At 41.2% G+C, this 19,450-nt stretch overlaps 1 protein-coding gene across 13 annotated transcripts in view; it reads right to left on the bottom strand.

Annotated features, from left to right (window-relative positions):
• CACNB2 (calcium voltage-gated channel auxiliary subunit beta 2) overlaps positions 1 to 19,450 on the bottom strand; it is a 158,940-nt gene that overhangs the window by 50,462 nt on the left and 89,028 nt on the right. For 10 of the 13 annotated variants that reach the window (XM_048510600.1, XM_048510588.1, XM_048510592.1 and 7 more), the window contains one exon: positions 3,168 to 3,287. In XM_048510600.1, the coding sequence (XP_048366557.1) occupies positions 3,168 to 3,287 (120 nt within the window). Of the gene's footprint in view, positions 1 to 3,167; positions 3,288 to 4,050; positions 4,512 to 19,450 lie in introns of those variants that run through there. The other 3 variants (XM_048510595.1, XM_048510596.1, XM_048510599.1) reach the window with 3 other exon arrangements.

Raw genomic sequence — 19,450 nt, 5'->3', positions numbered from 1 at the left:
CCTTACCCCACCCACACTAAAGCAGTTCCTCCCACTCTTCAAGCCACCATTTCAGAAAGATCAGAAGGGCTTTCTTTTTTAAATTTTCTAAGCTGAAGGTCTTTCACTCCAGCAGTAGACCAAGCGAAATTGACAAGAAATTGACATGATCTAGCAATTGACTTGGCCAAAGATGGCGGAGGAAAAAAAGGCAACAGGCAACCTCCCCAAATGGAAGTTGCACAATAATAATGAAGAAGTGGGTGAGGGGTGGGCAAAATGACAGACTGGATCATCAAGGGACACTTCGCAGGAGAAGAATCCCTATCCAAACAAAAAACTGAAGAAAACCCCCACTGCGCAGAAAACAGCCAAGGGTTAAGTAGTGCATGCATAAACGACCAAACATTAATCAAGATCAATGTATTTCCAACTGTAGTGTCAGGAAAAGTAACCTTTTTGAGCCTGTGGGCACCTTTGGAATCCTGACACATAGTGGTGGGCACAACTACAAAATGGCTGCCACAGGAGGCAGAGCCACAAACACATAGACACTATTCAAGTGCAAGCAAGAAATTGGGTAATTTAAAATACACTGGAAGTGATAAAGAATAAAACCAACACAGTACCACCAACTGCTGCTGAAACGTTATTTTAATCTGCACAGCCAATTAGATCTCCAAAGGCCAGTCAGAAGCACTGCTGGGCAACAGCCCCATATGGTCACATCCACATTCTAAAAACACTTGGGGGGGCCCAAGAAAGATGACAGTGGGCACCATGGAACCCACATACCATTTCAATTATGACACCTTCAGCGATAAAGATGTTATACATAAAATCAAATGCAAACTTTGGGGAAAGGATGCACTGCTGATTCAAACGTTAAAAAGTAGTAAATAGTAGCAGCGGCAAATATGAGTAAAAAGTTAATGTTAAGAGGAAGGTATTAATCTAAGACACAGCTATAGAAGCAAGCAAAATCATCTTTAACAAGAAGAAGCCTTTCTATTTTAATAGAGCTTCTATTTCTAATATCTCTCTATGAGCTGTATTTTTTCTACACCAGCTTGAAAACATTTAAAGACTATGTGGAGTGGCAAGTAGGATCATAAGCCAATTCAGGGGGGGGGGGTTGTACAAAAAAATTTTTAGCTTTACTTTGGCCTGCATTTTTGGGTGCCTGCTTAATATTCATGTTAGTTGAGAACGAATATAAAATCAATAACTTGTATGTAGTATTGACACATCATTGTTCAAGCAGCTTGACACTCCCAATGCCCTCTCACTTCTGCCGCTCATATATTGTCTCACGGTCAGAGACAGTGTCAGATGTGGAGACTGCTCCTCAACCCACTGAAGTGAGAATATGTTTTGATGCACAGAAATTCGGTTTTAAAAAGCCAAGGTCTGCTAGCAGTTTCTCTGTAAACTCCCATAGCAGCTTTGCTAGAGGTCATGAATATTACATAAGGCTGTCCATGCATTCAAGTCAGCATCGCTAAGCCAAATTCCCATAGCAACACTCACACAGATTTACTCATCAGTAAGAGATGCATCAGCTTAGCAGGAAATGTTCTAATGCTACTCATTTTTTCCCTGCAAGATGCTGAAATTCTTTCCTTTCAAATTCTTGCCTTCAAAGTTTATTGTAGCCATTAGTAAAATGTTTACTTCTTTTTGGCTACTTGATGTGTCATGCAAAGGTTGTCTTCAAAAGAGAAGGTAAAAAATAGTCCTATTCACATTTATCAATCTCTGGCAACCCAACCCCCATAGTTACCTCTCAGGGTGGTCACCAGCAGAAAACTGACAACACTCTGACCCCTACCGTGCTATTGAGCAAAGCTCCTTAAAGCTTAACATTCCCAAGGTCTAGAATTAAAACAGGAGCTGGGCAGATGATGACCGGCAAGACTGTATTTTCCCCCCCAGATAACAGATTTGGTGGATTAAACAAATCCAAAAGAAGTAGCTCAAGAGCTCTTTTCACACCACCTGAAAAATTATACTTCTTGAACACTGGCACCCCAATTTTGTTATTTTTGGAAAAGTCTGTAGCTGTTCAGGAATCTGGTTAAGACTGCAGATTAAAGTTATCAGAAGAAGCCCACCGTTCAAACAAACCACAACATCAAGAAATATAAGTTAAAAATCTTTCACTGCATGAAACTGCACAGAAAAGTCATAACTGCTCCAGTATTTCCAAGTTTTGAAATGTGGATTGGTCAGCCTGTCAGTAACCAAATTTGTTCTCCAAAGTTATGAATATATAGTTTTTGGAACCAATGGGTATTTCTCTCCCTGACTTCCAGCAATTTACTAACAACCTCCCTCCCAAAAAGTTAAAGGGACACTAAACATATTTAAATATTTGCCACAGTTCTTCAGGAATTAAGATGCAAAATTAAGGAGAGTGTTTGATGTGTTGGCAGTGAACATATGCACACTTATCTGGGCATCACTCCCATTACATATATATGGCTTACTTTTGATTAAACACATGAAACATTGTGCTGAATACCATTTTTTGGTATGTCCTGTTATCTTATTTTTATGAAAGGCTTTTCTTTACTGTTTTTTTTGGCAACTCCCATACTGTTGCTTAAACAAGGCAATCTCAGTTTAAAATAAGAGAGAGACAGAGAGAGAGAGTTTAAAATAAGAGAGAGACAGAGAGAGAGAGACAGAGAGAGAGAGGGGTGGGTGGGACTGGAATAATTTTACAAAACAATGTTAGGAGGGTGGAGTAAAGGGATAAACAACAATAGTATGAACATCAAAACAGGCATCTTTTAATCAAGATTATTAACACACATGCTATTTTGGATCTAAAGCAAGCAGTATACTGGTAATCTAAAATCACTGCTATGTACTAGCAGAATTGTTAATATGTGGAGAAGAGGAACTAGGATTCCATGAAATTACATCTACCACTTCAGATGGTCAAGGATCTAAGTACAAACATTTGAATGTGCCACAATTTTGTTGCTGAGTTAAACTTTACAAATATCTGTGAAGATAAATCCTGGGTTTTACATTTTCCAAGCTACTTGTATAGTGTAAAAGACCTATGGAGTAAATGCCTATATTCGCTTCTTGCCACAGAAGTGAAAAATTCCACTGATAACTTAAGAGACATAAGGCAAATCATTCCCACAAATCAAGATTATAAAGGGGCATCTTACCTTCGCTTTTTCCAGCTGTGTTTGGGCCTGTCGTTCTGCCTCTCTCCGCACTGCTTCTCTGTCTTCCTCAAGAGATACATCTGAATCAGATGGACGGCTAGTATAGGAGTCCGCCGAACCCTAGACACGAAAGAGAAAAATAATATTAGAAATGAAGAAATTACTGCTACCTTTAAAAACTGATACGGTTGTCTCAAATTGCTTCCATATTTTAAGTCTTTCTCAGTGCTTTGGTTAAAAAAATCCATGTTTACATTCCAAAGAGCATTAACAAGAAAAACAATAAGTATGGTAGTTGTTTTGGTCCGGAGACCATACTAAAAGCATTCGTTGACACATGCCCCATCAGAATATGCCTTTTGCTACTCTGTGTAGAAACAACAATGGTGCAGTGCAGGGCTGAAGGACATGCAGCAGTTCAAGGATAGCTTTAGATAAGCAAAGCTGACAAACACTTTGAATTATGTTACAGGCAAAATTCAGACTAAAATGCCAACTTAGTATGAACAGTCTTTATCTCTGAAGAAAACAACAGGTTTAAAATTCCATCTGAATGCAGGACACCCCTTCACCTGACACTTTCTCCATCATTAAACGAACATGGCTCAAAATCTATCGTAGCCTTTCAGCAATGCCAGAGCACAAATCAAGTAGCAGCTGACACAATATGTCTGGACAGAAGCACACATCCAATCCTGGGTCACAGTGCCAAAAAAGCTCAGCAAAATAACTATCGTCTCTGACATCTCCAATTTGTTTTTCTCCTTACAATCGAATGAATGACTATCTGCTAATTCAAAATGGAATGAAAGCAAACAGTCCTTCTCCCACCCGACCCACCTGCAAAGCAAAATATGCCAGCAAATGGAAATGCAGTGCTTACACAGATATCAGAATTCTTCAGCCGTCCTCCTTTGGCTCTTTTCAGAAGCCTGATCCAGGTGGCCTTCATTAGCCAGACAGCTCAGTTATTGTCCGCAGCTGCGGCGCCCGGCACTGATTCTCATAAAACATGTGCACACCGAGGACCGCAGAATCACTGCTCTTTTCCTATCCATCTTCTGCTGCAAGCTCTTTCCTTCTCTTTCCTTAGCTTTGCAAATCCTCACTGTTCCTGTGTCTAGTGTAAGTTCTTATTTTTCCCATGGTACCAAAAAGCAAAGACCTTTAATGGGTGGGGAGGGGCGGGGGGAATCCCAGGCATCAAGTATACCGTAGATGTTTCACTGATATAACCATCAGCACAGGAAAGCCTGCCTTTATTGCTGCTATTTTTTTTAAATAAACTGCTATATATGAGGCTTATCAAGGAACCTTCAAAATCCAGTGTAAAATGTAACATTTGCAAGTACAAAGTTCATTTCATATCTTCAGAGCTCTGTGTGAGGTGGGGGTGGGGTAACAGGCTTTTCACATCACTGAGCATGCTCCATATGCACAGCCTATTACGCAGATGCTCACATCACACAGTGTAGCTAGTCTATGTCAAATTACCATTTTACATCTCAAGGGTAAACAGCTAGAAAACAGCAAGGTCTTTGGAAAGCTGCAGTAGCAGGTACAGGACATATCAGCCAAAAAATGCATTTCCCTATTTGAATCTAAACTCTGTCACATGATTGCTCTTTCCTCATCTTTCCAAACCCTGAGTTTATAACTGTACTGCAAAAATCTATAGCAAAAACAAAGCACATGTCCAATTAATTCTTCTGCATTTCGCTGAATTAGCTGAAAATGGTTCTCACAGAAAACAAAGCGGGTAATAAATGAGAAACACAACATACACAAACACGAAGCCCTGTTCAGGGTGGTAGGAGGGAAAGGCAGAAATTAATTCTTTTTAGTTCAGGGTGATGGGTAGTGTTTGCCCCACTACAAAATATGCCTCAAATACAGCATTTTACTTTTCCTCTTAGTAGCAAAAATCAGTCACACACTTGTATGAATTGACACTGGTTGCATGAAGGCTATACTTGTTCTCTGTCTCTGGTGAATCCAGCCCTTAAGAATTAAGCATAGCATTATCCTAAATCTGGATCTTACTTACACTATAGTGTGATAGAATGGTGGGAGGTGATTTCCACATATAAGACGCCACCCCCTTGTAAATCTAGGTACTTTCTTGGTATGCAGAAAAACATGTCACCCTCTTCAGCCCCCACCCCCACAATAGGACAAGAAAAACACTCTAAAAAAATAATCTGATGAGATCCAAATGTGCTTAATTATGATGTAATGACAAGAATAGTTAAGCATCAGCCTACAGAAGCCCAGGATAGTTTAGAGAATCACAGCAGTGGTAATTTTAAAGAACAAGGTGGCATTTTCAAGTGGTTGTCTTCCAGCACTTTGGGGTAGGCCCCAGTTTGTAACTGTTTCTATTAGGAAACAGACTATTCCCTGGGTGGATAAGAATAGATTTAGAATCAGGTTATCCACAGGCAAGGTCTCCACATACTTGGGCCCACTCCACATGGGCTTAAGAGTGGCGGTGCACCAGCACACTTGATGCTGGTGCACCCCCGGGGCCATTCGCATGCTTCTGTGCGGAGGCACCTCCAGACTGAGGCACACCACTTTTTAAAACTTACTTTTAAAACTCTTCCCTGTGTAGCTCTGCAGAGATGAGGGGACACCCCCCCCCCCATGACCAGGGCGACACCTTGGGGGTCAGGGGCCAGGAGGCATGTCCACTCGGAGCTACACAGAGAAGAGGAGGTAAGTAAAAGAAAAGCGGTGTGTCAAAAAACGGCGCCTTCCATTTGGTGCCGTTCACTAGGTGGATGTCAATGTTTTTGAAAAGACGTACTGAAAAACAGTGACTTGCTCGGGAGGTGGCAGCTGTTTGAATGGTGCCCCTGGGACAGCGTTTTTGCCATTCCAGGGGTGCTGCTTATGGCTCATGAGGAATCCGCCTTGGAGATGCTAAACATGGCTTTATCTATTTATTTCCCCGCCCTATCCTTGTAGGGATAAGTTAATAAAAGATGGGAACCCTACAATGAGCTAATACAGACTAAATATTCTCTAGAATTGATAGGATGATGAGGGCAACTGAATGTTAAGGAGAAACCAGCTTGTTCAATCTCATAAAAGTTTAAAAAATAATGGAGAAGGAAATTTGATCCCAACATATTGCCTGAAAACATGACTGGCTGCATCCACATGTTACATGTGTACTCCTGGTAGACTAGGAGGGAACATCAATACCTACCAAAATTAGCAATTACATGAACAAAACATTTCAGCAATTGAGGTGGTTACATCAGGGCCAAATAAGGGGTTAAATCAGCCAACCGCTGAATATGTAACAACAACAGAGTTGCGGTTCTGATCAGATGTCTGCTTAGCAGAACAGGTGAAAAATCAGCAAACAGAATAATTTCAGGGAAGGAGTTTCTAATCACAGATCTCCCACATGACAGCTAGTTTGGCCCAACACCACATTGAAGAATAGATGCAGTAGAATAACATGGCATACTAGCGGGGCCCGGCCACGTGTTGCTGTGGCAATTGTCCTTCTTGTCACAGTCCGCAACCCACACAGATGTCCATGCAGGTCCAATGATCCGCAGCGTAGCCTTTTGGGGTAGTCAAATTGAATCCCTCTTTCCCTTTTCAATTCACATTGTTATATGGTGCTGTCTTGTTTTTATAGTATAAGGTAACCCTTTCCATTCCACAACGGAACTGTCCAGAGTGCGAATCCCGCTGTCAATGAGGCTGGTTGACACGAACAGTCCTGGCTTGGGTAAGGCAGGACTGGGGCAAGGAGGCTGTCCCAGTCAGGAAGCAGAGGCAGGGTGATGAGGCACTCAGATCAGGCCAGCTCCCTGGGTTCTTAAAGCGCCATGTGCAAAAGAAGCGGAGCCAGTAGTGTTGGTTCGCCCCCCACCCACGGATTTTCTTAGAAGAAAAAAGCAAACTCCAGCTCGCTTTTAGTAAAAGAGAGCTGTGGCGAATATGGGTGAGGAAGTGGGTAAGTGGTGGTTGGATGTGAGGGAGGGCAGAGTGAAGTGTGTGAGGATGAGCTGGATGTGTATTGTGTGGTATGTGTGTTGTGTGGTAGCAGCGGGTGAGGCACAAAGAGTGAAAGTTACCTGCGTGTGAGGGGGGGAACCCCACCTGACATCTCACGTGGCGAAGTGTGCATGTGTTTCACTTCCACTCGTATTGCCTAACAGTATTACCTATTTACTGTTTTCAATGCTCATCTCTGGCCATCTGCGCAAACATTCTAAGGGCATACCAATCCCTCAGGCCATAGACATGCTGCACAAACATTCGAAGGGTGACAGTTAAACACAGCCAGCTTCATGGCCTGGTGTGCCAGGAAAAAGACGTTTTACCTGGCTCAGATATGGAGTTTTGGCAATTTGAAGGTCCGATTACCTGCCTGCAACAGGGAGGAACGTCATGTGAAAATTTGGGGGCGATCCGTCCAGCCGGTTCAGCATTAGGGCATGACTAACAAAGTCACTGTTAGCTTTTATATATATATAGATAACCAGTGGTGGGATTCAAATAATTTAACAACTGGTTCAGGTGGTGGGATTCAAATAATTTAACAACTGATTGATTACAAGCACCATTTTAACAACCGGTTCTGCCAAAGTGGTGCGAACCTGCTGAATCCCACCACTGCATATAACCAAAATTTTCTTTCTTTGAGGTTCTGATAAAGAATTTAGATACAGCAATCTATCAAGCACATCTGTGACAGATTTCTTGAACATCAGAAAATGTATACAGGGGAGGTTGCAGTTTCCAATTAAAATCTATAAGGGCATCATGATACTTTTTGGCTACGTAGGAGTATAGCAGGAAAAAAGGTTGTTCTATAACTTCAAATATTGTTTTCAATTACATCACTGATCACCAACATAACTTCACTTTGTGACTACATTCGTCCCACATGTTGAGTTGTATCATGTGGATCATATTAGCATGAACATTATAGAGAATAAAATACAAAATCCTCAAAACTAATCTTGTTCAAATATCTTTCCAGAAGAAACTGGATGTTAGCAATTTAAGGGTTATAATTCCTAGCTATTATGTGTTGACTGATCAAATATATTATTTTCTATCAGTATAAAACATGTAGTCTATATTGTTAAAAATATTTACTTCCAGGTCAAAATTATTAAAGAAAATGAAAGTTTTGTTTTTTCATATATGTCTTTTGTATGCTTACTTAGTTTATACATATGCAGGTATTCAATCGTCTTAGTTGGTGAATCAAGATAAAATACAATATTCATTAAGCACCAGAAACAAGACTTTTATTACTAAATGGCAAACATTTTAGAGAAGTCTCATTCTTGAGAATCTTTGCAGACACTGCAGATGGCTTGAAGTATGGTCAGGCAACAGAATGCTTTGCAAGTGTTTGCAGAATATGACAAACAGTGTATCACACAATTTTATTCTATCTTCATGACATGTCAAAAGAGCACAGAAGATTGTATGGAGTGCAGTGCATCAATGGAACAAGGCCAGAATCCTGCTGAGATAGTGCCAAGAGTTGAAATAGTTTATCTTCAGAATTAAAATATGAAACCAGTGAATGCCTAAAACCAAACCGAGTTAAATGTGATAGCACAACTGATCAGAGAGGTAGTCCCCAAATGCATATCTGGGTCACTTTGCTTGCTCAAGTCAACAGAAGTATTCACATCACATCTATGTTGCAGACATTGCACTGATCAGATATTTATTTCCAGATATTTATTTACAAATCAAAGTGCTGATTATAACTAGAACTGCCAACTCCGGACTGAGAAATTCCTGGATATTTTGGGGCAGAGCCTGGAGATGGTAGAGTTTGGGGAGTAGAGGGACCTCAGCATGGCATAATGCCAAAGAATCAATGCTCCAAGGCATTTCCTCTAAGGGAATGGACCTCTGTATCCTGAAGATTAGCTATAATTCCAGGAGACCTCTAAGACACACCTGGAGGACTGGCAACCCTAATTGTTACTTCTTAAAATGCTGCATAGCCTGTAGGCCTCACATGTACCTGTCTTGTGCATTCCCCAACAATAGCTTATTTTTAATGAGCCATTTGTAGTTCCTAACTATGGATAAATGTCAGTTTTTGCTTCTTAGGTAAGGGCTTTTCCTGGGAATGTGCATGCCTGAGAATGTGGAGAAGGCCCTTGTTTTCATGATAACCTCATGACACTGCAAGGTTGACTTTCTAGACTGAAGTAGGCAGACCAGTATGCTGTTAGGGATCATCACCTGTTTGTTCATTCATCTTAAATATGTTGCTTTTATATTTTTACTGTTACCCACCTCAAGTCCTTTGGAAAAGAGGCAGGATCAAGCAGAGACAGGACACTGTTAAAAGATATGACCATCAATACTATTAAAAGGAGTATGGAGTCCCTAGTCTTCCCAGATTTTCATGTTGCCTCCTTAGAACAGTATTTCTTCTTTATAACTAGAATAGCAATTTTTAACCTGTCAAATTATGGACGGTCTAGCCAACCTCTTAAAGAGCAAGGCAAAAAAAATGTATGGCATCAGAGGTTTAGTAGTCACCAAATTCTTATCTATATCTAGTCATATACTTCTAATGATTAAATGTTGGCTTTAAATACAGGTCACTCATGCCCAGGAGTTACAGTCCTCTAGTAATATATGTAGGATTTCAGTTTTCAGATCAGACATGATAAATAACTAATACCATCTATTACACCACTACAAAACTCATTAAGTATTTTTCTTCATTCTGATGTAGTTTTTTAAAGTATATCTAGCATTGTCCTTGACTGCCTTGACAAACCTACCTCCTACTCCTTAGCTTCTCAATATAAAAAGTTCGTAAATATCATTTGTGAAGTCAGAATTGCTCACCCAAATTAATTTTGATAGGCCTGACTCCATTTTCTAAAATATATTGATGGAGTAGGGGAGGGGGTACCAGAAGAGGATATCCAGATGGTGTACTTAGTGTATGTTGCCTAAAAAGCCCCCAAGATAGTAAAAGAATCTGTATTCTGTACTAGCAGTTCTAATTTGACAGAGTGTGCTTGCTTTTATGACTTCATGTACTTGGCTAATGAGGTACACAGCGATACATGTTGTCCTTCCTAGTGGAAGTCACCTTCTTTGTGATTTAAAAGTTGAAATCAGAAGTAGTACATCTTATTCTGAAATGGGCTTCTATAACTTTATTTGTTTGTTAGAATGTGCTTAATCAAATCAACTCCGCTGTTAGTTGTTCACTTAAATGTTTTGTACTTTACTATCCAGCTTTGATGAAATATTTTAAAGTATTGCCTGCCAATCTCTAGCTTGAACATTTCTGCAAGTTTGTATTTCAAAGGTAGAATACCAATCAATCTAGCTGCATTGATTACCTCCAGCTGTGATAGTGCTTCTGCCACTTTGCCAATGAACTAATTTCTTCCCATTTGGGAATCCTCTGTTTGTTTAGATAAGCATTTTGGAGCATGCTACAAAGTACATTCTAACACACAAAGTAACAGAGCACATTTGCATTCAAAAATTTCAGGGTTAACACCAAAAAAGTTACACAGACTCGGGCATGTTTTGAGAAGATCTGATTTGAGAAAAATACATTAAACTGAGAAGACTTCAACAGAAGTTCCAGTTAAGGGCATTACATGTTTCAGCCATGAAGCTCAATTCTACTTAGACAGAATCAAATCCCACAGGGCTTTTAGAATATTAGTATTTAAATAGGAATGCTGAGAGCAAGAGTAGTAAATGCATGGCAACTTCCTTGTAAATTGGTACAAGGAAGTTTGCCATGCATCCCATCTACAACCCGTGCATGGCAACTTCCTTGTATGTTGGGAGCCTCCAGTGTAATCGGTCATTGGGGACCTTTGCCCTGGCCTAGACCCTCTGTCAATCAACAAGCATCATGTATTTTTTTGCTTTGTATAGATCTATAGATCAAGAGAGAGGAAGGTCCATTACATAATGGCAGGCTGGTTACATATATCTTGCAACAATTACCCTGAAGAGAAAGTACCCTTTTGTTGCCCAAATACCATCTCTATCAACATAATTTGTTGCGAAAGCAATAAGTTAGGAAAGCCCCTCAATTACCAGGTGCAGTTCCTAATTTATCCTTCTCCCCAGCTGCATTATTTTCCTGTTCTTTATCCTCACAACAATCCTACCTGGTAGGTCCAGCTGAACATATGACACCCAGCAACTTTCTGCAGTGAACTGGGGATCTGAATATTAGGAACATATGACAGGATGCTTCAAATCTCTCTTAATACATGTTGCATATCGTGAAAATAACCCAGTTTACAGTTCCCTTCATTTCTGGCACTACAACTTCCATCCTCAAGCTGGGGTTTATGGCCAGTTTTCAAATATGTAGCATTATTTTCTGATAAGTTAAGCCTGCCACAAACAGAGATTCTTAGTTTCCATTGAACATAGCAATGGAGGATGTGGTGGGGGTGACTTAAGATAAGTGGAACCAGAATATTTCCATGTCTTTCATTTTGGGTCCTGGAACACCCACAATTATATTGAAACCAGTAGCCAAATTTGAGTCTTCTATTCTCCAATGAGTTATGTCAGTCACAAATGGACTCACCTGGCCTCCACAGAGCCACAGAAGAAAGCAGGAGGTAAAAGGGGACCCGGGAGCGGCATGGGAAAAACGGCAGCTTCCACCCAGTGCCATTCGCTTGGCACCGGATGGAAGCCAGCATTTTCAAAAAGACTCACTCAATGAATGAGTCAAGAAAACGCCAGCTCCACGCCAGTCTAAATGGCCTGTGCGGAAAGGGCCTAACACTTATAGCAGATTTCCTTTCCACAGTAGCAGAGGTTTGTAGCAGTAGCAGAGGTACTCAAGCAACCGCATTACAGATCCAAATACTAATGGAAAAGGTTTCTAAAGGGATTCTAACATTTTCACAGGTACAAAATATGTGCCTATAAGCTAGGCATACAGAGACACTCCAGCAAGGGATGGAAACAAAAGTATGTAGTTCAGTAACAATCCTATGATGTTCAGGAAATGGATCACATTCTTCTTCCCAACAGAGATTACCTGCTGTTTAAATAATTGCTCTCTTCAACAAAATAAGCCATTAACATTTACCAAAATTGCAGAACTGGTGCTTTCATTATTAGATATTAAAAGTTCCTCATCATTAGAAAGTAAGAGTTTTATAGTGAATATGTGTATCAACTTGAATGTGATGGTACAAATATGTGTGTGAGTACAAAGTGTCGTCAAGTCACAACCAACTTATAGCAACCCCTGATAGAGTTTTCAAGGCACGTGATTAAGGTCTCCTTTCCAAACACCGACCCAAGCTTAGCTTCCAAGATTTGATGAGACTGGGCTATGTTATACCATTCCACATTCTGGTACAAATTTACTTTAAAAAAATAACCAATTTCTGTTCATGAAATATAAAACCGAACTTTCCTAAACATCTCCTTTACACTGATAGCATTAAGCAATGACTGCAAAGCACTGAAGTTTAAATTCTTCATTTCAGAAACATTACAAGTTATGTCATCTATCAAAACAAATACTTGTCTGTGGTTGAAATGACTAATGATTCAAGAAACAACTAGTAACAAGAATTAAAATATAGATATCCATACAGGTTTGCTGAATAAGAAAATAAAAATGAAAAAAAAAGCCCAATTCAGCTTTTTGTGGGTTTGATTCAGTCCTGAATACAAAGTCATGGCAAAATCCCTGAGCCGAATACATAAAAACCACAATAACTCAGGCCCCTTCTGCACGGGCAGAATATGGCACCCTGGGGACGGCAAAAATGCCGTCCCCAGGGAGCCATTCGCACAGGGGGTGCAGCTGCTTCGCAGCCGCGCCACCCTCGCTCCGCCTGACCGGTGCGAAGCCGCCGTTTTCCAACCTCTCTTGGGTAGCGAGGTTTTCGGAAAACGGCGGCTTGGAGCCGCTGCTGTGCGAACAGCGGCGGCTCCAAGGCACCCTCCCTCCCCCCCATGTCCCGTCGACCTACCTGTCCTGCGGCCCTCCAGCACATCACCGAGGCCTGGGGACACGCCCCCTCTGCCCTGCGACTCCGGAGCGATTGCGCAGGGCAGGGGGGCATGTCCCCTGGCCTCGGCGACGTGCTGGAGGGCTGTAGGACAGGAAGGTCACCCTGACGACGGTGCAACTCTGTGCCACCTTACCGGCCGGTTCTGGGACCGTTCATGCGAACGGTCCCAGAGGGGTCGGGTCGGCATCATCTACGCCGACCCGACCCCTTCCGCCTCCGTGCGGAAACGGCCTCAGTGAGCATTCAAAAAAACCTCTCTTGAAAATCTCAATGAAGTCCCCTACTAACTAATTGGCTCTACTATTGTCGAAGGCTTTCACGGCCGGAATCACTTGGGTGCTGTGTGGTTTCCGGGCTGTATGGCCGTGTTCTAGCAGCATTCTCTCCTGACGTTTCGCCTGCGTCTGTGGCTGGCATCTTCAGATGATCCTCTGAAGATGCCAGCCACAGAAGCTTTATAGCCGTCGAAAAAAAAATCTTTAAGCCGAGAGAAATACAACTGAATTGGCTCTACTGTTAAAATGTTTCTCCAAATGTAACAGTGAAATCTATCTTCCGCCACCTTAATTAGCATCCCAATCATGATTGCTGGCATAGCAGGGCTGGCATGCAGGAGGCAGTGCTGTACTGCCTCCAGCAAACTTCCTTGGTGCTGTGGAGAGGAGAGAAATCTGAAAACCCTTCCCACTGCTGGTGTAACCCCCATGCCCTGAATGGATTGGCCCAGAATGGGTTGACCCAGTAAGGGGGTGGAGACTCGGAGCAGCAGAGAGGCTGAAAGAGCTCTTTTGCAGAAGAACAAGGCTACCAGACTCGGACCTTGATTTCTATAAGCCCTTAACACCTTGTTAAGGTAATTGCAATATTGTTGGGAACTACTGGGAAGGTAGTTGTTGTTTTGCTGTGTTGTAAATGTTGGAGTTTATTGTTTCAGGGTTTCTTTTGTGGTTGTAATGGGTGAGAGTTCTCCTGGAGACCTTCATCATGTTGCAACCTGTTCATCAAGCCCTTGGAGTCTTCAGGAGCCAGCCAACTTGCAAAGAAGATTTGGACTTGGCAATATCAGTAGACTGTAAATAGAAGGACTTGAAATGCAACCTGAACAGGACCTTGAATTGTAACGTTAAATGTTGATGTTTTAAAAGTGTTAATTGTAAAGAAAAGTAAACCATTTTGTTGTTTAAAAATTGTTGTTGCAACTCATTCCAAGTACTGCCCCACAGAACCCACAGAAGGAGGTTACACTGGGACTCTCCTAATGCATTTATGTCACCCAAAAGGGTGACGGAAGGACAGGGTCACTGTATAACTGGCACCAAACCTGGTAGGAAGCTGATTAAGGTTGGCTCCACCCCCAAGAACATTCCTGCCATGCCGATGCAACTAATGGCACCACAGGAGGCCAATGTGAGGCCAGGCACAACAGCCAACAGATGCAGGGCGCCACAGTGGTTGGGCACCAGATGATTTGCCCCTGCTAGTGGTCCAGCAGCCATGGGGACATCTGGGGACAAACGCTCTGGGTGCCCCTGTGGAAGTCACGTGGGAGTGGGAAAATCACCCCCCCCCCACACACACACACACATCTGGGAAGGAGGAGTGGCGTGGCTGGGCCTTGGCGTGACGTGCGCATGCTGCCTGGGCCAAGGCCTGCCCAGGCTGTGTTTGCACATCACGTCAAGGCCCAGCCATGCCCCTCCTCCTTCTCACCAATAAAACAGACATGAATAAATCAAAAATACAAAAATCCTGGAAGGTTAAAATATGAGCTTCCTTCAGAGATCACAATTCAAGGCAGACAACATAACTTTTAAGAAAAGTCTCTTCTGAAAATGAGTACCTTGAAAGGCTTTACAAAATGGTGTTAGGGAGGGGACACAGTTAATATCAGTGAGCTGTCCAGAACACTTGGAAAACAGTTCACCTGACAACTGTAATAATGATGAATGTAGTATTTACAGAGAATACAGTATTTTCACTACTTCTGGATCAGACCAGCGGTCCATCTTGTTCAGCATCCTATCGCCTGTCTCAAACAGCGGCCAACCAGTTACTCTGGAGGTCCAACAATAAGGCCTCCCCAGATGTTGAATCCTGGCACCAGTATTCAGAGGTTTACTGCCTCTGAAAGTGAAGGTTGCCTTTAATCACCATGGCTAATAGCCACAAACAGACCTCTCCTTTAAGCACTGTTAATGCCTGTAACTGTCACTAATCCACTGGCAGCAAATTTCACATTACAATCACTCCTTAAGAGGTATTTTCTTTGGTCCACCCTAAATCTACTGCCCCTAAGCTTAATTGGATGCGTTCAACTTCTAGCGTTTTGAGAGGTGGCAATGCATTATGTGAAAGAAGGCTATTTCTCGTGTACAAAATTAATTATGTGACAAGTTCTAAAATAAAATACTGTGACTTCTGGACAACAAAGCACACTCAGAAATATGTCAGCTTTGCATTGTATAAGCTTGAAGCAATTTGAGAGAAATAACAGTAAAATGTGTCCAAAGTATATTTAAGTTAGACTAATTTGGAAAAAGTTAACTTTAGTATCATAAACACGGCTATATGTTTGGCTTGATTATAATATTTTCTGAAATGTTCAAGCCAGCAGGTTTTTATGTAAATGCTTCATTATGTCCTTATCTTTTATGTAAATACTTCATTATGTCCTTATCTTATCTGACACTGTGGCCAAGGCACCTGGAAGATTTCAAAGATGGCCTGATGCCCTGGCCACATTCTGCTTATGGGATCAATACCATTTATTGAGCACCAAATGGTAATGCAGGCTGCTTCTTCACATGCCCCACCTATTTCATGCATGTAAACGTCACTAATACAGGTATGCAAATTTAGATTAAGCTTTTTTTGCTGTTGATTTATCTGCCACAAAATTGGTATTTTCTCTCTGCGTTTTAAATTTTATTTCACCCTGCATCCTCTGTTCTTCCCTTTTCCCGTGACTTGTTTTGTTTTTTTGCTGATAAACCTGATTCATATAACGTTCTTGCAGTTCTTCAGCTCCATCAACTTCACTTTCCTGTTTCCTGTTTCTTATTTAACCCTCTTCCTCTGAAACATCTGTTAGCTTTCTCCTCTTGCATATATTTCTTTTACACAGCATTGCTCTGTTTTTCTAGGACTATTGCGTTATTTCTGGGTTACCATTGCTCCTCCTATTGCTTATTCATATTTTTAATCAGTCTTGTTCTTCTGATGTTTTCCCTGAACTGTTTTTCAGTTACAAATTACCATTTCTCTTTTTCTTTTCTCTCTTCTCTTTTTAGGCTGGATTTCTCATGTTAAAAGCTTTGTTCTCTACAAATGGATAAAAGTGTTTTAAACATTCTTATTATAGTATCTTTTCATCCCTTCACAATTTCTGTCGATGGCCTTCTGTTGATGATGGGGTCTCTAATTAATAAAGTTTAAGCTCTTTCCCATAATTTTTGCATTGACAGTTTGCAACTTTACATGCCTCTCTCTTCTATTCCATTGAATACCTCTGTTTATCTCTCTGTTATGTCTTGGGCACTTTTTCAACTGTAATCTCAAAAAATCCCAATCTTTAATCTTTCACACATCCTCTTTCTTTCCCCCTTCAATTAACCTGATGATGTTTCCTCCTTCCAAACACAAAAAGAGCTACTTTCACTTCTGCTTAACTTTTTCCTTCCCATATTCATGACCTTGTAAAAACTTGCAATATTTGTCTTTTTTATATTTATAAGTTTGTTTTCTTCTTTTCTCCTGGCACTACCAAATCACTTGTTAATTGATGGCTGATTCAGAAATAACTGGTTGCATCCTACAGATATTCCACTGGCAGAAATTCCTTGACCTTTCCTTTCTCCAGCAGGTCCCAGGGACCAGCAAAAGGATACTGCCAGGGGTCAGTGAGCTTAGCAGGCAAAAAAAATCATGTGAGTCAAGAGGTTGTCAAGTGAGGAAATGAACAGGCAAGATTACCCCTCCTTCCCCTGCTGTTAGTGGAAGGTCTAGAGAATACAACACATTCCCACATTCCATTCTTACAGACAGATTTATGAAGGATAGGTTCATTAATAGAGTGAGTAATTGGAACCCTTCCTGTTTAGGCAAACATGGGGCACCTTGACCTCATGCCCTGGTTGTTAGCCATCAGTCCATTCTGCTCAGGCCAAAAACAGCGCTCAAGGCATGGTAAAAACACTGTTCTTGGGGCGCAGTTTGCATGGCTGCTGCCTCTGAAATGAGGCAGTGCTGTGCTCCCCCCCACAATTGGTGGGGAAATGGCATTTGTGAAACTCACTCAATGAGAGAGTTTTTTCACAAACACCGTTGTGTGCCTGACGCTATGTGAACGGCACCAGGTAGGAGGCGCTGCTTTTTGGTGCATCCTTTCTGTTTGTAAATTTACCTTCCCTCCCCTCACAGCTCCGTGGGGACATGCCTCTTGGCCTCCAATTCCCAAGGTGTTGCCATGGTCACAGTGGCATGTCCCCTCGTCCCTGCGGAGCTGCGCAGGGAAGAGAAGTTTACAAACAAAACAGAGGCGCCTTTGTGCAAAGGCGCCTCTGCAGCCACAGCTGCTCTGGGGCCACCTGCACAAAAGCGTATGAACAGCCCTGGGGTTACACTAGCATCATGTATGCTGGTGTGCAGCTGCTTCAGTGGCCCATGAAGAATGGGCCATCTAGTTGAACACCGTATGAAGTAGGATACTGTAGTAGATGAACCTTGGACTGATACAATACAAGAGTTCACTTAATACACGGCATTGCATCCATGCCATCTTTACATGTTTTTAGAAGGTTTACATGTTTTTAGAAGGTTCTTCAGGGCAACTTTATTTGCTAAGGCTTTTAATGGGGTGTCGACTACTGGCATTTTTGGAGGGAAGGGGAATCACAGAATCATAGAGTTGGAAGAGGTCATATAAGTCATCTACTCCAACACCTTGCTCAATGCAGGATCAGTCTTAGGAATCTCTGATGTATTTTTCTAGTTGCTGCTTGAAGACTGTCAGTGAGGGGGAGCTCACCATCTCTAGAGATGTTACTTAGGAGAGTTTTACTGAACTATGTATGGCTTAAATTTTGGAACTGATCTACAAAGGAAAGTTGGGTTATAATATTTAAATAACTAATGATGGGTGTTGCAAGCCAGATTTAGTGCTCCTTTCATTAGTTGGCACTGTGTTCACTTGGTTCCATCCTTCAGTGTGTTCCATGTATGGACTACAGTACCTTGGGTCAGAAGGACACTGCATATCAGCATGTGCCAGAATGCTGTCTCTGTTGGCCTGTTAGAGGACATCAGAGGCATGCTACTCCATGATTAGTGATTTACAGAAGAGTTACTATGGATTCGCATGCAATTGCTATTTTCTCTGTACCTTGCCAGGGGTTGTTTTTCTGACACAGATCTCCCCACAGTAGAGTGGGAATAGGATATTGACTAGTAACATCAGCACTATGATGGTACAGGCATCTAAGGACTCCCACCATTAGAGAACAAACTAACACGTGAAAGAGTTACAAACTATTTCAATTCATGCAACCTACCACTCACTAAAGTTTATGAAGCTCAAGTTGAAAGTTCAGAAGTGCTAGATCTTTCAGAAATTGATCAGAGAAATAAATTTGAGTTTGCAAGTACTGAGATAGGATAGATTATTTACATAATGGATGACATAAATAATGGATGATATAAATAAAACAAATAATATGAGGTCAGGATAGCTATTTTGCCTACAGTTACAATAACATCTGCTGAAAGTTATAATATACTTTTTATTAGTTTAAAATTATTAAAAGGTAAATGGCACATGAAAATATGTTGCGACTGCTTGATCATATTATTGAGATTTTTATTGTGACTCAAACTATAAACTTCAGTTTCAGCATGGCATTGATGAATAACACAAAATTGTAAGCCACCATAATAAAAATCCTTTTTATTGTACAGTTGTATTTTTTAAATTTCCCAACTACTGAAAACTAAAATGCTTAAGTACCTTGGGATGCAGCTGTTCATAATCTCATTTAGAATGTTATATTTGCAAGTTTGATTTGAATAAAACTGAGGCATTTATACTGTGAAAATCATAAATACACTGTACTATTCATTAAACATATTATGTTTCTGCAGTTATAAGATAAATTTAAGTCCAATATGAAAATAACATATGTTTCCCATCAAGGTTCCTGCTCCGGGGGAAATTTATTCTATGATCTATGGTTTCAAAATATC

The sequence above is a fragment of the Sphaerodactylus townsendi genome, linkage group LG11, assembly GCF_021028975.2.
Source record: "Sphaerodactylus townsendi isolate TG3544 linkage group LG11, MPM_Stown_v2.3, whole genome shotgun sequence".
NCBI lineage: Eukaryota > Metazoa > Chordata > Lepidosauria > Squamata > Sphaerodactylidae > Sphaerodactylus > Sphaerodactylus townsendi.
The sequence above is the reverse complement of the archived record's forward strand: the minus strand, read 5'-3'. Positions and strand labels throughout refer to the sequence as shown.